Source organism: Corapipo altera, unplaced genomic scaffold, assembly GCF_003945725.1.
Source record: "Corapipo altera isolate COAL_440 unplaced genomic scaffold, ASM394572v1 22b, whole genome shotgun sequence".
Classification (NCBI taxonomy): Eukaryota; Metazoa; Chordata; class Aves; order Passeriformes; family Pipridae; genus Corapipo; species Corapipo altera.
In genome coordinates this window covers 21,251,271-21,272,558 of record NW_020884876.1, presented here as the reverse complement: position 1 = coordinate 21,272,558, position 21,288 = coordinate 21,251,271, and the positions used below count along the sequence as shown (strand labels likewise).

Here is a 21,288-nt window from a genome sequence, read left to right as displayed (position 1 = left end):
TCAAAACCAAACTTAATGACTGAATAGAAAGTGGGAAGGTATAGGGTTATGGAGAACGGAATGTGACACAACACTGGACATGGGTCGATAGTCTAATTGTTGAATGCAGTGACTCACATACTGCTTGTTCGTGTGAGTTGGCCTCAGAGTTTTGATGACGCTACCAAGTTCTAAGAGTAAATTTCTCTTGGTATTTTGGTTCTATCACTCGCTTTAATGTTGGGGAAACATCACAGACAGCTTAATATAGTGGTAGCTAATATAATTGTTTTGGTCATCATCTACTTGCTGTTTTCTTCTATGTAAAATTATGAAAATCCATTTGGGTCAGTTCTCCGTATTTTGTGCTTTGTACTTGATATATGGAAGGTGCAGAATGTCTTGTTGAATAGGTCATAACTTTGTATGAGTTGTTGAGCATTTAAAGACCTGATTTTGTCCTTCTAATGTAAAAGTAACATGAATTCCAAATGGGAAGCTGTCCATCAGTGGTTTAAGATTCTAATCAGAAGATTTTGTAGTACTTGTAAAGCGGACTGTTCATGAAGGTGTAGAAAGCTTTTGTATAGCTTTCTTGTGAAGGGGCTGTCTTAGAAGATGACAAGTTAGCCCTTTTTTTCTGTTAACTTTTCAGCACGATGTCCTGGTTGAGCAATCATTGTTCAATTAATACTTGATACTTTAAAGCTTTTTTTTTTTTGTGTGTTTATTCTTAAAAGTTTAGGGCATCTGCAGAGGCATTTTTTTGCTTTTTGGGAAATTGGATTATATAAAATGCTGGAAGTTTCATAGGACCATAAGGATATATAGTTCATCTCCCATTCCTTCCTGCTTCTTCCTGGCTGATCTTAGTATGGCTGGATGGGCAATGCAGTGTTTGTGGCAGGTGATCTGTGTAAGGCTCTGTATGAATGTTAGGATGTTGCTCATTCACAAAGCCTATTAGATGATTCTATTTTGTGCTCATGTTAATGACCAAATCTCAAGTGAAGATCTGCAGGTAAGTTTTCATTTTATTGATAGTTTATTATGCAGATTTTATTGATCGTTTCTGTAGGAATAAATTAAACTCAGTCACCTTAAAGTTTTATTGTGGGTTTTGAGAGCTGAGAGCTCAGGCCTGTTACATTCTTTTCAATAAAAATTTTCTAAGCAAAGATGCACTTTATTCTTACCACAGGTTAAAATAGGTGACACTAGCTGTATTCCCTGTCATCTCTTTGAAATGCAATGACGTGTCTGTAAGAGTGGCATCCTAGATTGAGCTCTAATTTTTCTTCTGCTAAAATATATGAAATAAAAATACACTTCGCTGAAGATAGGACAGAACTTGAAAAATTGCTAGTGGCTCCTAAAGAAAACTTACTCTTTTTATTTGTAGGAAATGGCTATAACATACGTAATCTTCTGAACGAAGAAAGTATTCTTCTCTTCACGCAACTCAAAGTCAGGTGAAGAACCTTCTGCAGAGAAGTTTGCTGAAACACTTGTCAAGCTTTTGTATGTTCTGGAGTTCTATTTACATACAAAAAATGTTTGAGTGTGCCCACCTTAACATTACAGATTAAAACAGAGCAGGTGAAGTCAACATAAGAGTTGGGAACAAAACCAAAAGAACCTCAGTAGTTTGCTTTCAAACTAAAATGAGATACTGAAGGGCCTCACTTTGCATCAATTACTGTTCTTGTGCCATCCAGTGACAGAAAGATACAAGTATAAAATCTGTGGGTATATTTATTGTTCCAAATTGTATCAATATGCTTAATCTCCCTAAAGATGCTTAGCACTTGAAAAGATGTTGACATCTTCAGCTAACATCTGATAGATAGTCTTAACTGCCTGGTACAAACTGCTTAGAATAATCTCTATTTAAATGATGAACCTGCTGTTTGCATTCCAGTAATTGTTGTCTGGGAGATGGGCTGTTGAAATGTTTGTGTGCTGGGGTCCAGCCGCCTTCTAAATATGCTAATGACAGGCATTTGTTCCTTGTCTGGCAGCTGTATGATTAGTGCCTCTGGTTCCAATAGTAAAGCAGGAGCTTTTAAGTAGGAGCTTATCAGTTGTGTCTTTTGTATGGAAGCTGTGGCCTGATTAGCTCTGAACATTGTTGATAGCTTTATTTTGTGTAACAGTGATAGGTCATTGCCAAATGTATTACTTTAATAGCTCCTTTTGATTTCCTTGCTGTGTTCTGGGTAGTAATAAGGACCTTCGGGAAAGCTGTAATTATACTGTATACTCCAGAAGCCAAGTCTAGACAGCAGATGGTATACATAGCATTTGTCTTCCAAACTCTTCAAGTTTCCTTCTGACTGAAGATAAACTACAGCTATTCTGATAGGGTGCTTTCTCTCTCTGGTCACTGCTATCCTCAAAGAGAAGGAGATAAGGAAAATTGAATTGGAATAGAGAACTTTTAAGGATTTGAGGGTTGAGTATTGACCTCATAAACGATTTTAGCCATGATCTTTATGCTAAATCTAGAGTGTACATTAAAGTAGGAAAAATTAATTGGCTTTCAACTGCCAGCTAACTTTGTGTGTCTGTGACAGGACTTGGACACCAAGACTGCCATGCTTCTGTGAAAGATCCTTTAGACTGGGGAGTCTGAGATAATACTTTTTGTCATTCTCTTTCAAGTAGTAGTTGCTATAGCTAGTGTGTACTGACAGTGGAAATACTTGGTAGGGGTTATGTGACATCTTTACATTCATGGCTGGGTCACATGTAACTGGGAGGATGAAATAGGAACATGCCTTTTGCCATTTAGTTCTGCCTCTGTCTTGATACGAACTGTTTGTATCAGAGTTCAGACTACACAGAAGGAACTTTTTTCCCGGCTTCAACTTTGGTAAGCAGTTTGAGTTAAAATAAAAAAAAAAGCCAGTTACTAAATATGAGTTTGATGTTGACAGCTTTTTTGAATTTTGCACTTGAAATGGTCTCTTCGAGATCAGAAAGATTCAAATACTGTCCTTTCTGTGTTGGAGCCATACCGGCTACCAGATGGGCATATATGCTGTCTCCACTGCTTTAAGGGATCCCACCCACTAAAATGTTTGGTTTTTAAATCTTTCAACTCCTCAGGCCTGCAGAGGTCTGGGACTTTGCTGCTTGGAAAACGAGTAGAGGGCCAGCATGAAACCCAAGTCTCTGCTTCTAACCCAAGCACGTGTCCCCTTAGTCAGGCCGTGGATGCGATGGTCTCTGATCCCAACAGCTCATTGGTTCCAGTTGAAAGTCAGAACAAGAAAACTTTGCAGTTGTGTTAAAGGCCAGGGAATTTAGAATGAAAATACTCTGCGAATTTTCTTCAGTGTTACCTGTTTGCAGATTGAGTAGCAGATGGATACTTTGTTAAGGGTTTAGTGAACGTGTATGGACTAGGGAGCTCATGGCCCTAAAGGAAAGCGTGGATGATGTTGTGACAGAACTCAGCAGACTGTTGCTTGCCAGTGATGTGTTTTCATTTCGTGGACTCAGATGAGAAGTGATACATTACCCTTCTCATATCAGGTAGCGATGTGTCTTCCCCCACTGCACTGTACTGGCACTCTGCAGCAAGGTTTTGAGTCGATTTTCTTTTGGGTCAAGAGTAAGTGGTGAGAAATATGTCCTTCAGGATGCTTCCTTAGGCAGAAGTAACGTGCGGACCTTTTGCTGACACAGGCTGGAAAGTGCAGGTGTTCAAATGCAGGTTTGAGGTCAGCATGCCTGTTTGTGTTTTCCTAATTCTAAGTCTAGGAGTGTCAACAGAATAGGGTGGATTTGGTAAAGTATATCGCTTTTTAGTCTGTGTGGGTTTGTTGCTTTCTGGCTAGTTGGTTTCTTGGGAGAGATGTCCTGTGTGATTCCAAGAGAACATTTTGTAGTTGGATCACATCTCAAAATGTTTGTGTTTTACTTCTTTTTTTTAAGAAGCAATACCAGTTGTGCCAAGGGATGTTCTCTGGAATATTGCTGTAGCTTAGCAACACTTCTACTGTTTGTCAGTAGATGGGGCTTCAAGCACAGTTGTTTGTCCTTTGCTGGCCTCTGTGTTCCATCAGGGTCTGATTTTTGAAAGGGAGGAAGAAGTGTGTTACAGGTGGAGATAAATTCAGTTGAATTCTGTTGCAAGGAGATGTAAATCAGTTGCCATTAACAGTAGGACTTGGTACTAAATGTTGCTAGGTTCATTCTGTTAGCGTGGATGTTGTACTAGTTGCAGCCACTTTTTAAAATTGTTTTTTTAAATCATTAATGCACTGCAGGAGTTGTAGAGTTGAACTAGGTTGTTTGCTGTTGGCCTGGATTACATTTTAATTTTTTTTTTTCTTCAACTGGACACTTGTTTGAAATTTGCTTCTGTGTCATTAGCCTGAATATAGTGTGGGGAGGTGCAAGAGGATCTTCAGAGTTCCAGGACTTCTATGGCTGCTGAGCTCTGCAGGGTGTCAGTAAGTAATCGGTTGCTAGTCAGAAGCAGCAGCTGATGTTTCACCTGTGCCTGGTCTTGTTTTGGCTCCATTTTTGTGTACATCAGGCCAAATTGGATACTGCAAATAAAAAAGCCTTTTCCAAAATGTGAAAAGTTCGTATTCTTCTTCCTGCTTATGTGTGATTCTTTTCACAAGCATATTTTGTACTCTGCTGAGTAATCTCACCTGGTTTAGCCAGGTTTTTGTTGAGCTAGGTTGACATTGGTTAGCCAGTGTTACCTGTGGTGGAATGAAGTTGAGAGCATTGCTGTGTAAGAGACATGGCCTTTTCTGCTGACTGTGAGATATACATACTGTTCCTGGAGGATACATAGTGATATCCTGGAGGATATCCCTGTTTTTGTATATTAATTCATTGCTTTCTCTCAACAGTAATTGAGAGAGCTGGAAACAAAAGCCAAGTCACATATTTCAGCTTCATGTTAGTAGGTACATGTGTTCTGTAGCAGGTACTGTGGTAACATCCAGAGACTTGTTTTAAGATGATTAACTGAGAAGTCCCACCACAAAAAAAATCAGAGTTTTGAAGGCTTTGGCTCCCTTTTAAAAAATTATGGGTTAGTAGGTTCTTTTGCAGATCTATCTTTTTGTAGTTCTGTTTGGTTAGAAAGCTGTTCCTGTTTTACTAAACAAATTTTTTTGCATCTTAAAGCAGCAGAAGAATGATTGCAGAACTGTCAGATATGTATGCACATCCATGTTTGTACAACTCTGTAAACATAAAATAGGAGATTGTGAGCTGAGTAATTACAGAAAAAAATAAACAGGACCAATAAAACAAACTGTTGAGGCACATATACAGCTTCTTCTGGTTTTTCAAGTGCACAGCTAAATTGGTTATCTGCAGATGATTTTAAATTAACATTTGGAGAATACAATAAACCTAAAGAGCTATTTCCTCATTTCATAACAGCTGAAAGGGCATTACAGCGTGAAGGAATATTTCTTACATTTTTACTGATGCATAGACTCTGCACGATGTCTTTTGTAATACCGGCTTTACTTTAAGTGGTGATTGATTGCAGATAATGCATCTAACTGAAAAGCGTGGACCATGCCTCTTTAATGGTATTGACAGCTGTTGTAATTGAATATCTTAATCTTTCCAAGCTGGTACGTTTCCTTTACAGAATATCCTGTCACTTCATGGATGTTCACAAATGCAGTCAGAAGGGATCTCAAAGCCAAACTTTTCTCAGATTGCATGGACAAGCTTCATTTAGGATTTGACAACCAAAGTGATTCCTATGGGTCAATTCTACAATGAAAGCAGTGGTTGATCAGGAGTCAAAACAGTCAGCTGCAGATTATTAGGGAAGGAATACATTAAAGTGTATTAAAGGTGCCTCCAGAGCTACCCTGTGTCCTTAAGCCCACCCACAAAGCTTCTGTTCTGATTTGCTTCCGTTAAACTTCTGTGCCCAAGTAAAGGTGCACACAAAGGTTGTAAAACCACATGTACTTTGCACTTCTTCTGCAGTCATCTCTTGTATGGAGCACAAGAGGAACAATGATTGAAACAAGGAGCTGGAAGAAGCAAAGTGTTTACTTTGTCAGTCTGACTGTTCAGTTGAGATACAAATCTGAAAGTATTCACAGGAAAAAATATTAATGTCCAGAATAAGACTTTTAACTTCTCTTTGCACCTTGATAGCTAAGGACTTTTAAATTTGAAAACTGAAGAATTCCAGTACTTTTGACTAGTATTTAGGAAGTTTGCTAAGTGGGTGCAGTAGCTGTTAACACACGTTATTTCATTTATCTTATTAAATTTTTTCATTGTCCTGGTGTTCAAAGTTGCCTTTTCCTGAGTTTTCAGTAACAGTAACTGAAATGAGAATTGATCAAGATGGCAGATGCATGATAACGCTGTGTGGGTATCCACTGGAATCAACATGCCATAAAGAGGGAGAGTAAAGGAGTGATATCAGAGGTGTAAACATAATGAAGAGCTGTATTAATGTCCAAAGGTCTTGCAGACTAGGTTATGCAAAGGGTTTTCAATGAAACTCAATAACTTTGGAATGAGATGGGTATGGGTAAGGGTTTCTGGTGTTGGTGCCATGAGGACACAGCTGTCTGTACTGGTAACCTACCCTCTTGGTTTGCGATTCTAATAGTGATATGATTAGTGTGGTTTAAGATCATTATGTCATCTTCTCTAAAATGACAGCATTCAGCTAATGAACATGATGTATAATCCACTGAAAAAGAGGCCTGAATTTACTGAAGTTTATCCTTTCTTTACATTAGCAACATTTTTGTGTTGTAGTACAGTGGGAATAATTCCAAGAAATGAAAGTTAATTATGAAAAAGTTTTTTTCAAACACAATCTGAACTTGGAATTTTATTGCTGACGAAGACGGAGCTCCCCTGGGATGCAGTAGCCTGTACACTGAAGAAACTGAGTAGTTCTCCTATATTTCAGTTAGTGCCAAGTCAGCTCAGAGGCTAATTAATCAAAACAAATTTACAATTAAGCCCAGGAAGGAAGACTAATTAAGTAGACAGTTAAGAAAAGTGCTGAAGAAGGGAGCAACCTTAAGGGGAAAGTATGAGACTCCCAGTACTGGCCCATGAAGGACAATTAAGTGATAATTGCAGAGAAATTTTTGCATCCAGCAAATGCTGTCTGCCTTTTATTATGGCTGATTTTTCTTATTAGTAGAAGCAGACGTTTGCCTGATGAGCAACTAAGCTTTACTGTGGACTCTTAAGGTAACTCAGAGGTAAAGTAGAGAGGTCGCTGCAGGAACAAAATAGAACACAGCTCCCATACTTGAACAGTATTTTAGGTAGTGAAAAACCCCCGCTGTGTTTTAAAGATAAACTTACTTCAAATGTTTTCTTTATTTGCCTTTTCATTTTGTGGCATAATGAGTCCACATTAACATCGTGGATAACTTTTCAAACACAATTTTCAAAAAAATTACATTGAGTGAACTATCAGAATTTAGAATACATTCATTTTGTTTATTTGCTCACCCCACTGAAGTTCACAGAAATCATTACTTTGTCAATTACTTTGTTCTGTTGTGTACATCCCTTGTACTGAGTTTGCATGGCCAGGTAGTTTGGAGGCAGGTGGAGGTGCTACTGGGGGGGCTTCTGTGAGAAACTGCCAGAAGTTTCCTTCATGTCCAACAGAGACAATGCCAACTGTCCCCAGTGTGGACCTGCCACTGGCCAAGGCCCAGGCAGTCAGAGAGGGTGGTAGTGCCTCTGTGATATCATTTAAGAAGGAAAAAAAGGTACTGTGCAGAAGTAATTATGGGCAGAGAAGAGAGGAGTGAGAATATGTGAGAGAAACAGCCCTGCAGACACCCAGGTCAGTGCAGAAGGAGAGGGAAGAGGTGCTCCCGGTGCTGGAGCTTGAGATTCCCCTGTATCCTGTGACCGTAAGTGAGTGAGTGATCTCTCCCTGTCCTCATCTCAACCCAGGAGCCTTTTGTTATGTTTTCTTCCCCCCCATCCGTCTGAGCAGCTTTGGTGGGCACCTGGCATCCAGCCAGGGTCAACCTACCACAGTCCTGCACCCGATGCTGCATGACATACCTGTAGTTTTTGATTGGAAAAAGGAGGAGGGACCTGTAACAGGAGAACTGCTTTTACTGAAAATAGTTTAGATTCTCTTCTGAAGGACTGCTTAAGCTTGCAAAGCTAATCTGTGGTGAGATGCTGAGGGCTGCAGATGAGGTGCATGCCCCAGACCTCCTGTGTCCCTCCTTGATCATTTCCATTGAACTGTGATGCTAATGTAGTACAACACTTCTCTTAATTAATTTGACTTAGCATGGGCTAAAAATTTGCTTAAATATCCACCCTTTTTTTTTTTGGGCACTTATCTGGAACTTGAATTATTTCAGAAATTACAATGAAGGGTTGTATCCTCAAATATTAATAAAAATGTTGATAGTAATTTCCTTTTCTTCATGAAATTCCATGTGTACATGCTGCCGCTGTGATGCACTGTATCCTTCTATAAAAGTTGGCATTGTGTACTTGAAGTATCTGCCCAAGGTGTATTTTTGTCTCCTTTTTTCTTCTTCCTTCTCCTTGAAACAGGCTGTGGAATGAGGCATTCACCTGCCACTGTTTCAGCTCAGCTGCTGTATCAAGTTCAATCTGCTCCTTCATTTTTTGTCTTGCTGCCTAAACTAATTTCTTGCCCTATTTGGATGCATTTCCCTTACCAAAGGTTTCTTGTCTTTTTGCTGCTTGCAGGGATTGAATAAATTTTTTAACTCAGTTCCAGGTATTTGAATTATTTCAGAGGGTGTTCTTGTACCTGAAGGTTCCTTTGCTACCTCTCCTACAAGTTTTGTACAGGGCCTGGCAAAGCTCCCAATTTTCACTCTCAGAGAAGTGATGCAAAGCTTTCTTTGGCCTCCATTCTTTGTAAGGCTTTTGTGTAGTTTTAATCCCAAGAAGGTCATCTTAGGGTGTCACTGGCAAGGTGTTTGCTGTTGTCATCATCTGCTGTTTTCCTGGCTGCAGAAACAGAACTGAGACTGCTTCAGGCCTGCATGGTTGCCCTTGAATCTCATCCATCTGTTTAGGCTGACTCTATAGTGCTGAAAGAATCCATCCCAGCACTGCTCCCCGTGGCCAGACTTATCCCAGAGCCTCGTAACACTGTGCTTTTTGCTCCTCTTGTAGCACTAATTCAGCATGCTGGTGACTTCCTCTGCCTTGGCACAATCTTGTCATGGCTCTGCCATCACTTAGGCACCATGCCATACCCTGATTTTGTATTGGCAGGCTCGTCCAAGCATTCACCTGCTCTTACATCTTCATTCCTCTTGCCAGTGGGAATGCCATTTGGCACCAGCTGGTTTTGGCACAGAGGTCTAGCGTGGCAGCACGTGCCCACTGCTGCAGATGTGGGTGTGGATGTAAGTGCCCTCTCACACCCTGTTGCTGCTTGACTATTCTTGTAAATGCCAGGACAAAGTAATCTTCCTGGGCTTTGATGTTTCTGCAGTGTCTAAGAGGGAGTCTAGACTGAATGAGCTGTAAAGCTTGGGTGGCCCCTCAGGATCAGCTTCATACACTTCTCTTGGAGATGGAGCTGAGACCTGCCAAGCTCATTTGATATATCCTTCCATGTGGAACTGCTCTGTCTACATAGTTCAGAACCTTTTATCTCTGTTCTGTCCTACCCAGTGCCATGGGTGGAAGTGTGTATTTCTAAAGCATGTTAGGGTATTTGTGTACACACTTGGCATCCTCGTTGTTGTGGTAGCTGTGGAGAGGTCAAGAGGTACAGAAGAGATCAGGAGACAGAAACTCGTATGTGGTGAAAGAGAGCTTACCTGTATCCAGTGCAACTGGATACAGGTGGTCCTGCTTGACCAAAGTGTTGGACCAAATGCCTTCCAGAGGTTCTCTCCAATCTCAGCCATCCTGTGAAGTCGGAGACTCCCATGCTGTGGAAGCCGCTCTTCTAGAAGTATAGTTCATGCTTGTGTTGGGAAGACCCTGATGCTGTACACCTCAACTGGAAAGCAGCCTTTTCCATGTCACACAGCAGGCCATCCATGTGGCAACTGGAGTGTGGGGTGTGCCAGAGCGCTTGGCTGCTGGTGAATGGCCACTGCTATCCATTTCTTCACAGTAAAGGACCAAAACATGCATGCTGAGTTGTGCTGCAGCTGTCAGCTTTGACTTCCCGTTTCTTTGCCCTGAGGTCTTTGCCCTGAGGAGTCCCTCTAAGGCAGACACATACCTGGGTTTGATGAGAAGTCCACTGCTCAGTTTGGGTGAATTAGCTAACGATCTTCTGCACGTAACATTGTACAAAAATGTATTTTGATAGTGTTATTTCCACTTAAAATACTTAACAGCAGTCTTCATTCTGTGCGGGCTTTAAACCAGCTTGAAATTTGGCATCTTGTGCAGTCCAGGCTATCAAGTGGCTGCTTTTCCCATATAACTCTGCATGTGGAGTAGCAGACTTGACTCAGCTGTGACTTGGTGTGGTGAGTTGCATCAGACATTATTCTCTCAGCAACAGTTTTAATTCTTGGATATTTTCCCTACTGTAAGCAGGTTTGCGTGACCTTTGGGGCTGTGGACCAGAGACTGGGGAACGTTTGTGTAAACCTGAGTTTAAACGAATTAAAATACACACAAGATTTCTATAAAAATAACATGAAACTCACATGCTGAATACTGAGGCCTCTAAATCACAGAATACAGCTTTTCAAATTAGAAATAGCATAAGAAAATACATGCAGAGCAAGTGTCAGTGCCACAACCAGGTGTGATTTTGACAGCTTCAAATTTTGCACAGATGAACACATTTGTCAGAGACCACTGTTAGTTAAATTAAATTAGGCTAATGTGCTCTTTTGAGCATAATTGAAATTATACTAATATTTTTATTGATTTGGCACCGGAGTAGGTGAATGCTCTGATGTCCTTGCTGCTGTGAGTACAATTTGCTGTTGTTCCACTTTATTGTCTGGTAATTCCCCAATATTATGGCACAGATAGGCCTATTTTAAACTGCGTTAATTTGAACAAATTTCTGTTCTTTTTATAATTTAGACCAAAAGCAAGAAATACATTGTTGGATACCTCTTCCCCATAACCTTACCTGCAAATTGAAGATCATCTAATGCAAAGGAATTCTAAAGAACACTGAAGGTTTTCATCTGACACTCCAGTTTTAGGGGCAGGTTGTTTCATTGATCTTAAAGATCTTTCTTCTGTGTAAATAGTAAATACATAGCTTGTTGCAAATTATTTTTTCCTTTGTATCAATAAATATTAAGTAATGCAAATCAGTTTTGATCTCTTTGATTTTAAATAACTTTAGAATTGATTTTCTATCTTTCCATGTGGTTTTGAAAATGCAGGTAGTTATACGAGTTTGACTTGTAAATATTTATAGATAATGTAAGTTATCTTGAGTGGCTTCAAAGATGCCACCAACTGAAATTTTTCAACTGTTTCTTTGGAGTTGTTTAAACTTTCAAAAGGGATTGGAAAGTAAAATAGTTTCCATTGGAAAGAATCATTAAGATTGGAAAAGACCTTTAAGACCGTCGAGTCCAATGATTAACCCAGCACTACCAAATCCATCGCTAAACATGTCCCTAAGTGCCACATCTACACGTCTTTTAGATACCTCCAGGGAAGGTAATTCCACCACTTTCCTGACCAGTCTGTTCCAATGTCTGACCACCCTTTCAGTGAAAAAATTTTTCCTAATATCCAATCTAAACCTCTCCTGGTGTAACTTGAGCCTGTTTGCTCTTGTCCTGTTAACTTGTTACTTGGGAGAAGAGACCAAGCACGACTTGGCTGCAGCCTCCTTTCTGATAGTTGAAGAGAGCGAGGTCGTCTCCCTGGAGCCCTTGACCTTGTTGAACCTTTGATACCAGTGCAGATGAGATGTGAAAAAAATGATATTCCTAGTTGATGGGGGCTTTGGTTGCAGTTTGAATCCCTGGTGTTCCTGCCAAACTTATACAGAAGCTTCTGGTACGTGCAGAATTCTTTTGGTTTCAAGTAAATCTAAACAGAGCCACATTCTGCTACAGCACTGTGATCATTCAGTACTCTTCATATTTGGTATGTGATGACTTACTCTCTCCTCCACATTTTCTATGAAATTTTCAAGGTGTTTCCATTTAGCTGGAGATGGTGCTCCCTGAGAACAGGTCTTGCATAGTCATCAAAGTGAAATAAAATAAGAGCACCTCCCATCCCTTCAGGAAAATACGGTCCATTAGTTTTTCATTTGCCAGGAGCATCAGTTTTTAATATTTTTCCCTTTCCCTCTTTCTCCTGGGAATATCAATCTGCATAGATTTATTATTAATTCCACAGCAATGAGCTCATTTTCTCAAAAACCTTTACAGTGGGAAGTAAAAGTAGGTCTCCCCAGGAATTCCCTAATATCCAAATTAAACTCAAGTATCCCTGTTTTTGTTGTAAGTGTTGTAGGGTTGTCCAGCATTTAAAGCTTGGGAGTCTGGATCAGTATTAAAAAGAGTTCTTGGAGGTGAAAGGCTGAGGAAAAGTCCTCCTGTGAATAACGGCATATTATACTATATGCCACTAATTAATACACTATATGAATGATAGTGTATTAAGTTATGTAAACATTGCAGAGAAAGGGAGCAAGACGGGGTTTTCCGCTCCTGGAAGGTTCTGAGAGCTGTTTATAACATTCATTCCTGTCAGCTGTGCCCAAGGAGCACTGGTTAGGATTTTGCCAGCGATAGCTTTGCTGAAGGGCAACATTTCCACCTGTAGTTCTTGTGGTTCTTGAACCCCTAACTCGATTCCAGTAAGTATTTACCATTATTTGAAGCAGGAGAGAATCTGGCTCTGCAGCTCAGCTGCCTGTGGTCTCTTCTGCATGCTGGGTAAGTGCACACCTTGTGTCCTTGAGCTGTGCAAAATGGGAAGGGGAGGGTCATGCTGTCATCCAGAGAGCCCAAACCTGGCGTGCCTTGAGCACTGTTCTGTTCTGGTCAGCAGCTGCTTAGGTTGCTTTGTAGAGTCCCTTGAGCAGGACCTGGATCCGGGGTCTCTTTTTTCCTCACCCTCACTTGTTCAGACAGGGTCGTGCTCTCTTGTCTCTCACGGTCAGACATGAGGAATCAAGGAATGGTTACTGCTTTTCTTCTTTTCAGTGTTTCATCCGGAATAGTCTGTCACAGTTTCTTGTTAATTGGCTCAAACCAATGCATTGGACAGAAACAGGAATAATCACATAGATCATGAGCTGTATTTTGATAGTCAGGAAGATTGTTAATACATTTTTTTCTTTTACTTGCCTTAACCTGGAAGAATCAGAACATTTGCCCTTCCTATGCCAATTAGTCTCAGTCATAACTTCACAGGAGGGCAGTTCCAGTAAAATCTGCACAGTGACCCAGTATTAACTTTTCAGAAGCAAGGAGCTTTGTCTGTTACATAGCTGTGCTGTTTGAAGCTTGTCATGTCACTGGAAGGTCTAAAAAGTTTGAGGAGCTGTAAGAAGTGATAAACCGCCAAAGTGCACAGTTCATAAGGGCCACAACAGAAACTGAAGCTGAGTTTTTCTTGCATGTAAAAGAAATTCAACTTAAATCTTTGTATCTTGGAGAATAAAAAGTACTGGTCCTGAAAATTGTCCAAGTCATCTGGCTTTCTCCACTGCACGGCAGGAGAAGGTAGGTTATCCCGTAACCTAGACCAATCAAAGGTGCTGGTGGTTGTACCGTAGCCCAGTTGCCGGCATGGCATGTGCCACAAGCTGGAGAATCACTGCTTGGGGATTACCAAGCCAGTCCTGAGCTTGTGTGCTTATTTGTGCCTTGAGATGCATTCAACACAAAGGCAAATGCTTGTACCCGGGACTTGAGAGCAGCTAGAGACACTTCACATTGTCCAGGAGTGGCAAAAGAGATTATTAAAAGTTGCATTTATTACATGTCTTTGGAAGCTCGGTGTTGGTTTTGCTATTTGAGTCCCCTGTGTATTTTCAGTATCTCAAGTTAAACAGTTCCTCTCCTGCAGGAAGCCACTTGGTCACACTGGTAGGTGGTCTGCTGGTGCACAACTGCTTTCTCATGGGATTCAGCTGTTACTAAAAAAAGACTTTAATTTCTCTGCAGATAAGCAAGTTTAACTTGTCTGTTAAGGATCCTATGATTTTTAATTTTTTTTTCTGCTTTTCTGTTTTGAACTCAGTATTATCCATACACATGCTTAACTGAAAGAATATATATCAAACCAGTGCCAAATAGTTTGCAGCCTAAGGAAATAAGATGAAAGTGGACGAGGTGCAGAAAGCTCTCCCAGCTGCCTCTTTGGGGAAAGCTTTCCTGTGCCATAGTATCCTTGCTGTGCTTCAGGCTCTGCCCCAGCCTGGTGGAGCTCTACCATGCACCAGTCCTGCTGCCATCATATCTGCTTTCTGCTGCTCTGAGATCCCAATCTGTGCAAGAGGCAGAGAGAAGCCGATTTCCAGCTCAGGCTGATTGTATGTAATATTTTTTGTTTATTTTTTTTTCTTTCCAAATGAAGTAAGTCTGTCTAATCTGTAGGATTTACAAGTGAGTTCAACCAGCCCTGAGAATCATGAGCTTGAATTCCTGTGCTTGATTATTTTACGTTTATGGCATTAAAATCAGGCTGCTTTAGGTTACTCTGCTAAATGTTGCAGGAAAAGAGGGACTTAGAACAGCACTGAGCCAAGGAAACTCAAGCAGGGGGTAGCCTGGTATTTACTGCTTAGAGTTTCCCTGCTGTTGGTCACATTCCTCCCTTGCGCTCACAGACACACCGGGTGGGGCGTGTGAACACTTCTGAACTCAGAAAAGAATTAACATGGTGGCTTTTGGACACTGATGTTTTTTCCCTTCTCTCCTTGAAGAGAATGCAGGCAATTTGACCAAAACAAACAAGTCAGAAGACTGCACTTGGCTTTCAAGCATGTTTTTTTTTCAGATTTGTTATGTAGCTGACATCACCTTGCTCTGAATGAATGAATGCTGTGTTGTTTTGGCATGGGATTTATTTGCACTTTTTTTGGTGTTTCAGCCTCTGAAGAAGCTTGTAATGCCATGCCCCTGCACTCCTTGGCTAGCACAGAAGCTGCTAAAATAAATGCAGGAACAAAAGGACACAAAACCCAGTCAAAATATGCTGAAAATATGTTTTGAAGTTTTTTCTCAGGTTTAAGAATGCCTCTTGCTCTTTTCCTTTTTCTTGTGTGCCATGGCTTCCAAGGGCCAAGCTTCTGCAGAGGATCGAGGGCACATCCTTGGAGCTGGCTGCAGGACTGTGTCTCTGCTGAAGGCCAGCCAAGTGGCCCATTCCAAGGATGGTGGTGCCATCTGCCTTCCACCATCTGCAGGCTGATGTGACGGATGCTGTTTCCTGGGGAGCAAACCTTACTGTGTCACACTGGGCTCTGGAAGGTTGGTGTTGGAGAAGGGAGGAAACCAAACCAAACTTGGAGTTGTTGAAGAGATGCACAGAGATTTATACTCAGCCGGAGGAGGCCAGCATCTGCCAGCGCTTTGCACCCCTGCTCTGCTCAGGAGATACCTGCTCATTCCTGGTGCACACAGTTCTGCTGTGAGCAGTGTTTGCTTTTTAGCTGGCTCTGGTTTTGGGGGTTCTGTTATGCCCAACAGATGCCTTACTCTTTTCTGTTATCCAGTATCTCTGTGCTGAGCCTACTGCCCTCCTTTGACTTACCTTTTCAGAGGTTTGTTCCTGTAATCCTGTACTTTCTTTTGATTATGATTTGTATTTTTCATTAATTGAGGAGAGGTGTCATCCTGTTTATATCCATGGAAACTGGAACCATGGGTTTTGAATCACTAAATTTATACCTAGGCAGAACTGCTATTGCAGTCAGTGCTTGCTTCATACGGGTGTATGTTTTTATTTTGAGAGCCTGTGTTTACAAAAGGCAGCAACTGAAATCTTTGTTTTAGAGTCTTCTTTATAGCCAAACTGCTGCAGTCTGGGTGCTGCAAGGTTAGTGGAGCATATACAATGGTGCTGAGCTTCTAGATCAAATGTCAACAAACTTAGTGCCTCTGCAGGTGAAATATTATTTCTTTTATGACTGACGATTAAGAGGGTCAATTTAACTCAATTTCTTCTCTGAATAATAGCAAAACCAAGGCTCTGTATGTCACTGATGCAGAATAGTCATCCTTTCTCGTTGCATGCCTTGCATTCCTTCATCAGATATGTTATTCAAGCTCTAGATGGGGAGCGGTATATTTCCCCCATACTCTGTAAATGAAGTTTTGTGATCACAAGACATAGCTTCTATTTTCCACTAGAGGCCAATGAAGTGCAGGACAAGGCTGCTGCATGGTTTTCAGCAGAAAGCCCTGTCTTTTTTTTCCCTTCCAGACCTGTTGCTGAACTGTTGTATTTCCATCTTGATGATTATTTCTCCTTTTAGAAATGATTCTCCCTCTAATGAAGTGGAATTCAATTGCTGTCTTCCTTCCAGTGTTTTTTTTCCAAAACCTTCAAGAAGGTAAAGAATTGTCCTCTTGATTTGCTGGTATGTATTCCTTCCACATTTCCAATTCCTAGCTGTTAACTATATAGGAGCCTCCATGGAATAAAGGAGACATCAAAAAGCGATGGAAACAGTGGCTAATACAAGTGCTTTGGACTTTTAAGAATTTCAGGAAATGATATGTCTTTAGCTACTACGTTTTACGAGGGAGCCTCCTAAATTTTCTACTTACCAGTGACCAAGCCAATGACATCCTGTTCCAGCTGAGGGGCAGTGTCCTGTCCCCACTCTGACATTGTTCTGCCTGAGTGCCTTTACCTCCTGACTCCTCCTGTCATATCTCAATCCTGGGTAATAGCACTGTTCTATTACACAGATATTAGGACGGCCAGAACAGCACAAGTCCTTAACTATGAGGATGGTGGTGCCAGCTCTGTGTCACAAACAAGAGAAGCCATCTAGGATAATGTTTGTTGACCTGGAAACTAGACCATGTTTTCTGTTTCAATATAGTGAAGAATAACACTGCCTAACATGTTGATTAAAGCCAGAAAGGTTTACAGCAAGACGAAGGCACTGCTTGGTGCATTAGCTTGGAAGATTGTCTAGGATTCTGCTGCCTGGCAGGCATCTCATGTGAGTGGCACATATGTGTAAGCTCCCTCCGACGCTGCACTGCTGGGTCTGGTTATAGCACTGTGCTTTGGCTGCTGCTCCTGAACCTGCAAGATTTCTGCGGGGGTTGTGGAAAACCTGACGTAAGAGGAGGTTGGGCTTCTCCTTTTGAAGGATATGCTGGTAGGAGGCAAAACTAAGGTGGGATTGCAGCTCAGAGGGTTGCCTGAGCCAGCTCTAATCACATGGTGTCATGGCTTAATGCAACTCTTTGAGCTAGGACATATCCCCGAGCCCCCAAAGATCTACCAGCATCCTCAAGCCCCTGATACACCCTGTGAACCAGAAGGGCTCTGCTGCACTGCTTCTTTTGTTAGAGAGGTGAGATCAAGCCCAGGCATGTGCTGCATGAGACAGGCTGCAATCTGAGGGTGTGTGTCCCCTCCAGCTTCATTCATCTACCATGTGCGAAGGATTTGCTAATCTGGCAGGATGGGCTGCTTTGAAGTTTATACCACAGGATATGGTACCTGGCTCTTCCAAAATAAATGGTGTTTTCACTATTGCACCATTTGCTAGACAGAGGCCTCTGGAAACCAACCCCGGGTTGCCAGTGGCTTCAGTGAATATTGAACACCTTACTGTCAACTGAAGAAAGCTGATTTATTATTATTATTTACTCCTCATTAGCACTGGTGTAACACAGCAGGGAATTGAGAGAAGTAGCAGCTTCCTGGCTGTTACCTGATGCTGCTGATGGCTGTGTGTGTGCCGTACTATGGTATTATGTTCATGCAGGACCTACGATCAGGGAGAGGTAGCAGCTGGCAAAAACGGGGAAAAAAAGGAAGCAGAGGGAATCTAGCTTGGCTTTATTTATCCCCTGGTGCGACTAGTGTCAGAAATACTCATACAGTATAAAGCATAAAATGAAAAATAAGTAGGAAGTGGGATTGACACATCAGCTTTCAGTCTAAAAAAGTCTACAGCTATTTTTGCAAAATGAACAGTTTTGTGTATTACTGGTCACACATGCTGTTTAATTTCCTTTGCTTTCCTGCTGTGCATCTTTTCTTTCTCTCGTACATGGATATCAAATACAGTGTCGGTGGATATCAGTGTTAATGTTAAATGCTCAGTACCTGTTTTATAACAGAATTATAGAATTGTTAAGTTTGGAAGAGACCTCTAGGGTCATCGATGACCTTAGACCCAGCCAACGGTGCACCTGTCCAAGTCATGAGCAGCCAATTTCTCCAGAAGAATGCAATGGGAAATGGTGTCAAAGGCTTTACTGAAGTCCAGGTAGACAACGTCCACAGCCTTTTCCTCATCCACTAAGCAGGTCACCTTGTCACAGAAGGAGATCAGGTTGGTCAAGCAGGACCTGCCTTTCATAAACCCATACTGGCTGAGCCAGATCCCCTGGTTGTCCTGTACGTGCTGTGTCATGGCATTCAAGATGATCTCTTTAAACTTCCCTGGCACTGAGGTCAGGCTGACAGGCCTGTAGTTTCCCAAATCCTCCTTCTCACCCTTCTTGTAGACGGGCATCTCATTTGCTAGCCTCTAGTCAACTGGTACCTCCCTGGTTAATGAGGATGGCTGGTAAATGATGGAAGTGGATTGGTGAGCCACTTTGTCTGTATTCAGATGTACCTGAAAGACTACGACCTTATGGTATAAGGTGCTGTGCAAACAAAAAGAAAGAATCTGTATTCTGCAGTGTTTATGTTCTAAATTGACAAGGGGGAAAAATCGTAAGTGTAATTTTTCTGGTGTTTCTACACTCCTTGAAACATAGGAACCAGGGCCTCTAGGCACTCTTATTATTAGTTTATATTAATAATATTTCATTAATAATAATTAATAATAATTTTTCATTTTCTGAAGAATGGTGTTACAGGGTGACTTCCTTGCTGTAACTAGAGCAGAGTAAAGATGTGTAGTCAGAAATGTGAGCACCCAGTTCCTTGGTGGAGTTTCAAAACAAACACATCTCTCTGCTGAGATTGCCAGATCAGACATATTCAAATGAGAAAAGTGGCTTGGGATATTCTCCTAGCTTAAAGTCCAAGGTGCTATTTCCCTTGGCAAGTGACAGTACCTTTCTGCCCTGCTGTTTCACCCTCACGTGAAATGGGCAATTTGTAAACCCCCACTTCAGCACCACTGGTGGAAGCGCCCTGGGTAAAAGCAGGTGCCACAAGTCCAAGAGACACTGAGCAGAGGCAATGACTGTCACATCATCTGTGTGTGCACAGATGTAGGATATTTTTAATGATTTTTAATATGTTAAATTAGAGGAATGTTCAGCCCTATTTTCTTGGGGCAGGCATTAATTCTAGAGGCTGATTATGTCCAGGGTTCCTTCTTATAGCATGGGCCGACTTTAGGTGGAGCTGGCAGCCCTCTGGGCATGCTCAGGTTATGGCATGTGGAGGTGGCAGCTCTGTGTTGGGCAGAGGCAGAGACTTAGGCTGGCACCAGTCCTCAGCTCCCATTCAACTAGAGCCAACAACTGTGTCAGGGTGCATTTCAAGCTGCTCTGACGTGGGAAAGTACCATTAGATCAGCACAGGTAGTATTTTATACTAATCCTTTTATGCCATCCCCAATATCGCAAGTCAGCAGGATGCTTGCAAATGAGCAGCAATGTTTGATCTGGGCCTGTAATTTTGTTAACTGTTTCTCTCTATATTAATTTACATTTAGGTGCTTCTGTAACAAACTATAGCAGAATTTAATAACACTAACATTAAAACCCTAATATCGAGTCTGCATATTTTGATATGATTAGTAGTTTTTCTCTTGATTAAACTATGCATTTTTAATGCAAACCCTTCATTTGTCTGCAATAACAGGGCACTGTAACCCTCTGTGTAAAGCGAGCACAATTCAGTGGCCCCTTTGCTCCTGCTGGTCCAGGATGCAAATTTCCATGTTTCTCACTATTTTTTTTTCTATATCCATCATAGCACTTGCCGTTGCTTGCCTAGAATAAAAGGTCATTGTAAATCCTGATTACTCTTTGAAGTTGCTCACACACTTATTTCCTAGACTTGATATGTTTCATCCTTGAGCACATCAGAAATAGATTTAATAAAAAATGAGAATTTGTCTGGGAGAAGCTGTTGGTGGTTCTTTCTATTCCCCCCCCTTCCCCATATAAAGTGGTTTTGACAAATATACACAAACCCCCCTGAATTTAAACTGGTTTTCATTTTGGTTTGGAGAGCTGAAGTGGAATAGTTATTCTTTTTTTTAAACTTCCAATTTTTTTTTCCACAAGAGAGATACACAAGAATTCGCTCTTCACCTAACTGTAATATTTCAGTGAGTCTCCAAAGCCAACCCCAGCAAACTGTGGTTAAAATGATAACGAGAAAGCTCAGGATCTCATCACAGTCAATAGCAAAAGACATGTTGAGTTCAATGACACCAGGACATCATTCTGCTGGGGTTATTGAGTAAATACATCTCATTCTTCATGCCCTCAAGGTTTATTTTGTGTCTGTTTTTTTGTGTGAGGTTGATTAGAAGTTTTGTCTTTCCTATTTAAAGAGACAAGATTGCACATTCACCCAGTTCACCTCTTTGCGCTTTCTCATCAAAATATGATATTGGTCTGGAAATCTGTGAAAAAAGGTCAGATCTCAGCTGGGATTTGGTCTCTCCTCTTCCACTTGGCCCTTGTAGTGACTGACACTGGCCTGGTATCAACCCTGACTCTGTTTGCAACAGGAGGATCATTCATGCCTGCCATGTGCACACAGCTGTGCTTTACTTTAGGGTTCCAGGTTTGGTTCGATCAGGTTCAACGGAGCCTGTCAGTGTTTCAGGGTAGGCTGGTGGAGGAGAGACTGCAGAATCCAGCTCTTCCTTACCATACATCAAAAGACTGTTGTAGTAACTGCAACCCAAATAGTTCCTGTGTTCTTTTTAAGAAGAAAATTAAAGCAGATGGATTTGCTAAACTGTAGTTTGGACAGGTATAGTCTGAATAGATTCAGGAGAGGGAAAAAAAAAGCTCAAAATATTTGGAGAGGCAGAGGTTAAATATAAAGTTTTGAAGCCCTAAATCCTCCATGGGTCAATATTTTGTTTGTGTGATTTCAGAGAATAAGAAAATGTGGCCAAATTCATTCTGAATATTTTTCATGAGGAAATAAGTGGAAGATGTAAGAAATAAT

The 21,288-nt window shown here is 41.3% G+C and overlaps 1 protein-coding gene across 6 annotated transcripts in view; it reads left to right on the top strand.

Annotated features, from left to right (window-relative positions):
• Window positions 1–11,271, top strand: part of CENPC (centromere protein C) — a 28,211-nt gene extending 16,940 nt beyond the window's left edge. For 5 of the 6 annotated variants that reach the window (XM_027635588.1, XM_027635587.1, XM_027635586.1 and 2 more), the window contains one exon: window positions 1,382–5,279. In XM_027635588.1, the coding sequence (XP_027491389.1) occupies window positions 1,382–1,455 (74 nt within the window). In that variant the 3' untranslated portion in view covers window positions 1,456–5,279. Of the gene's footprint in view, window positions 1–1,381; window positions 5,280–11,037 lie in introns of those variants that run through there. The other variant, XM_027635585.1, reaches the window with a different exon arrangement.
• Window positions 11,272–21,288: the final 10,017 nt, after the last annotated feature.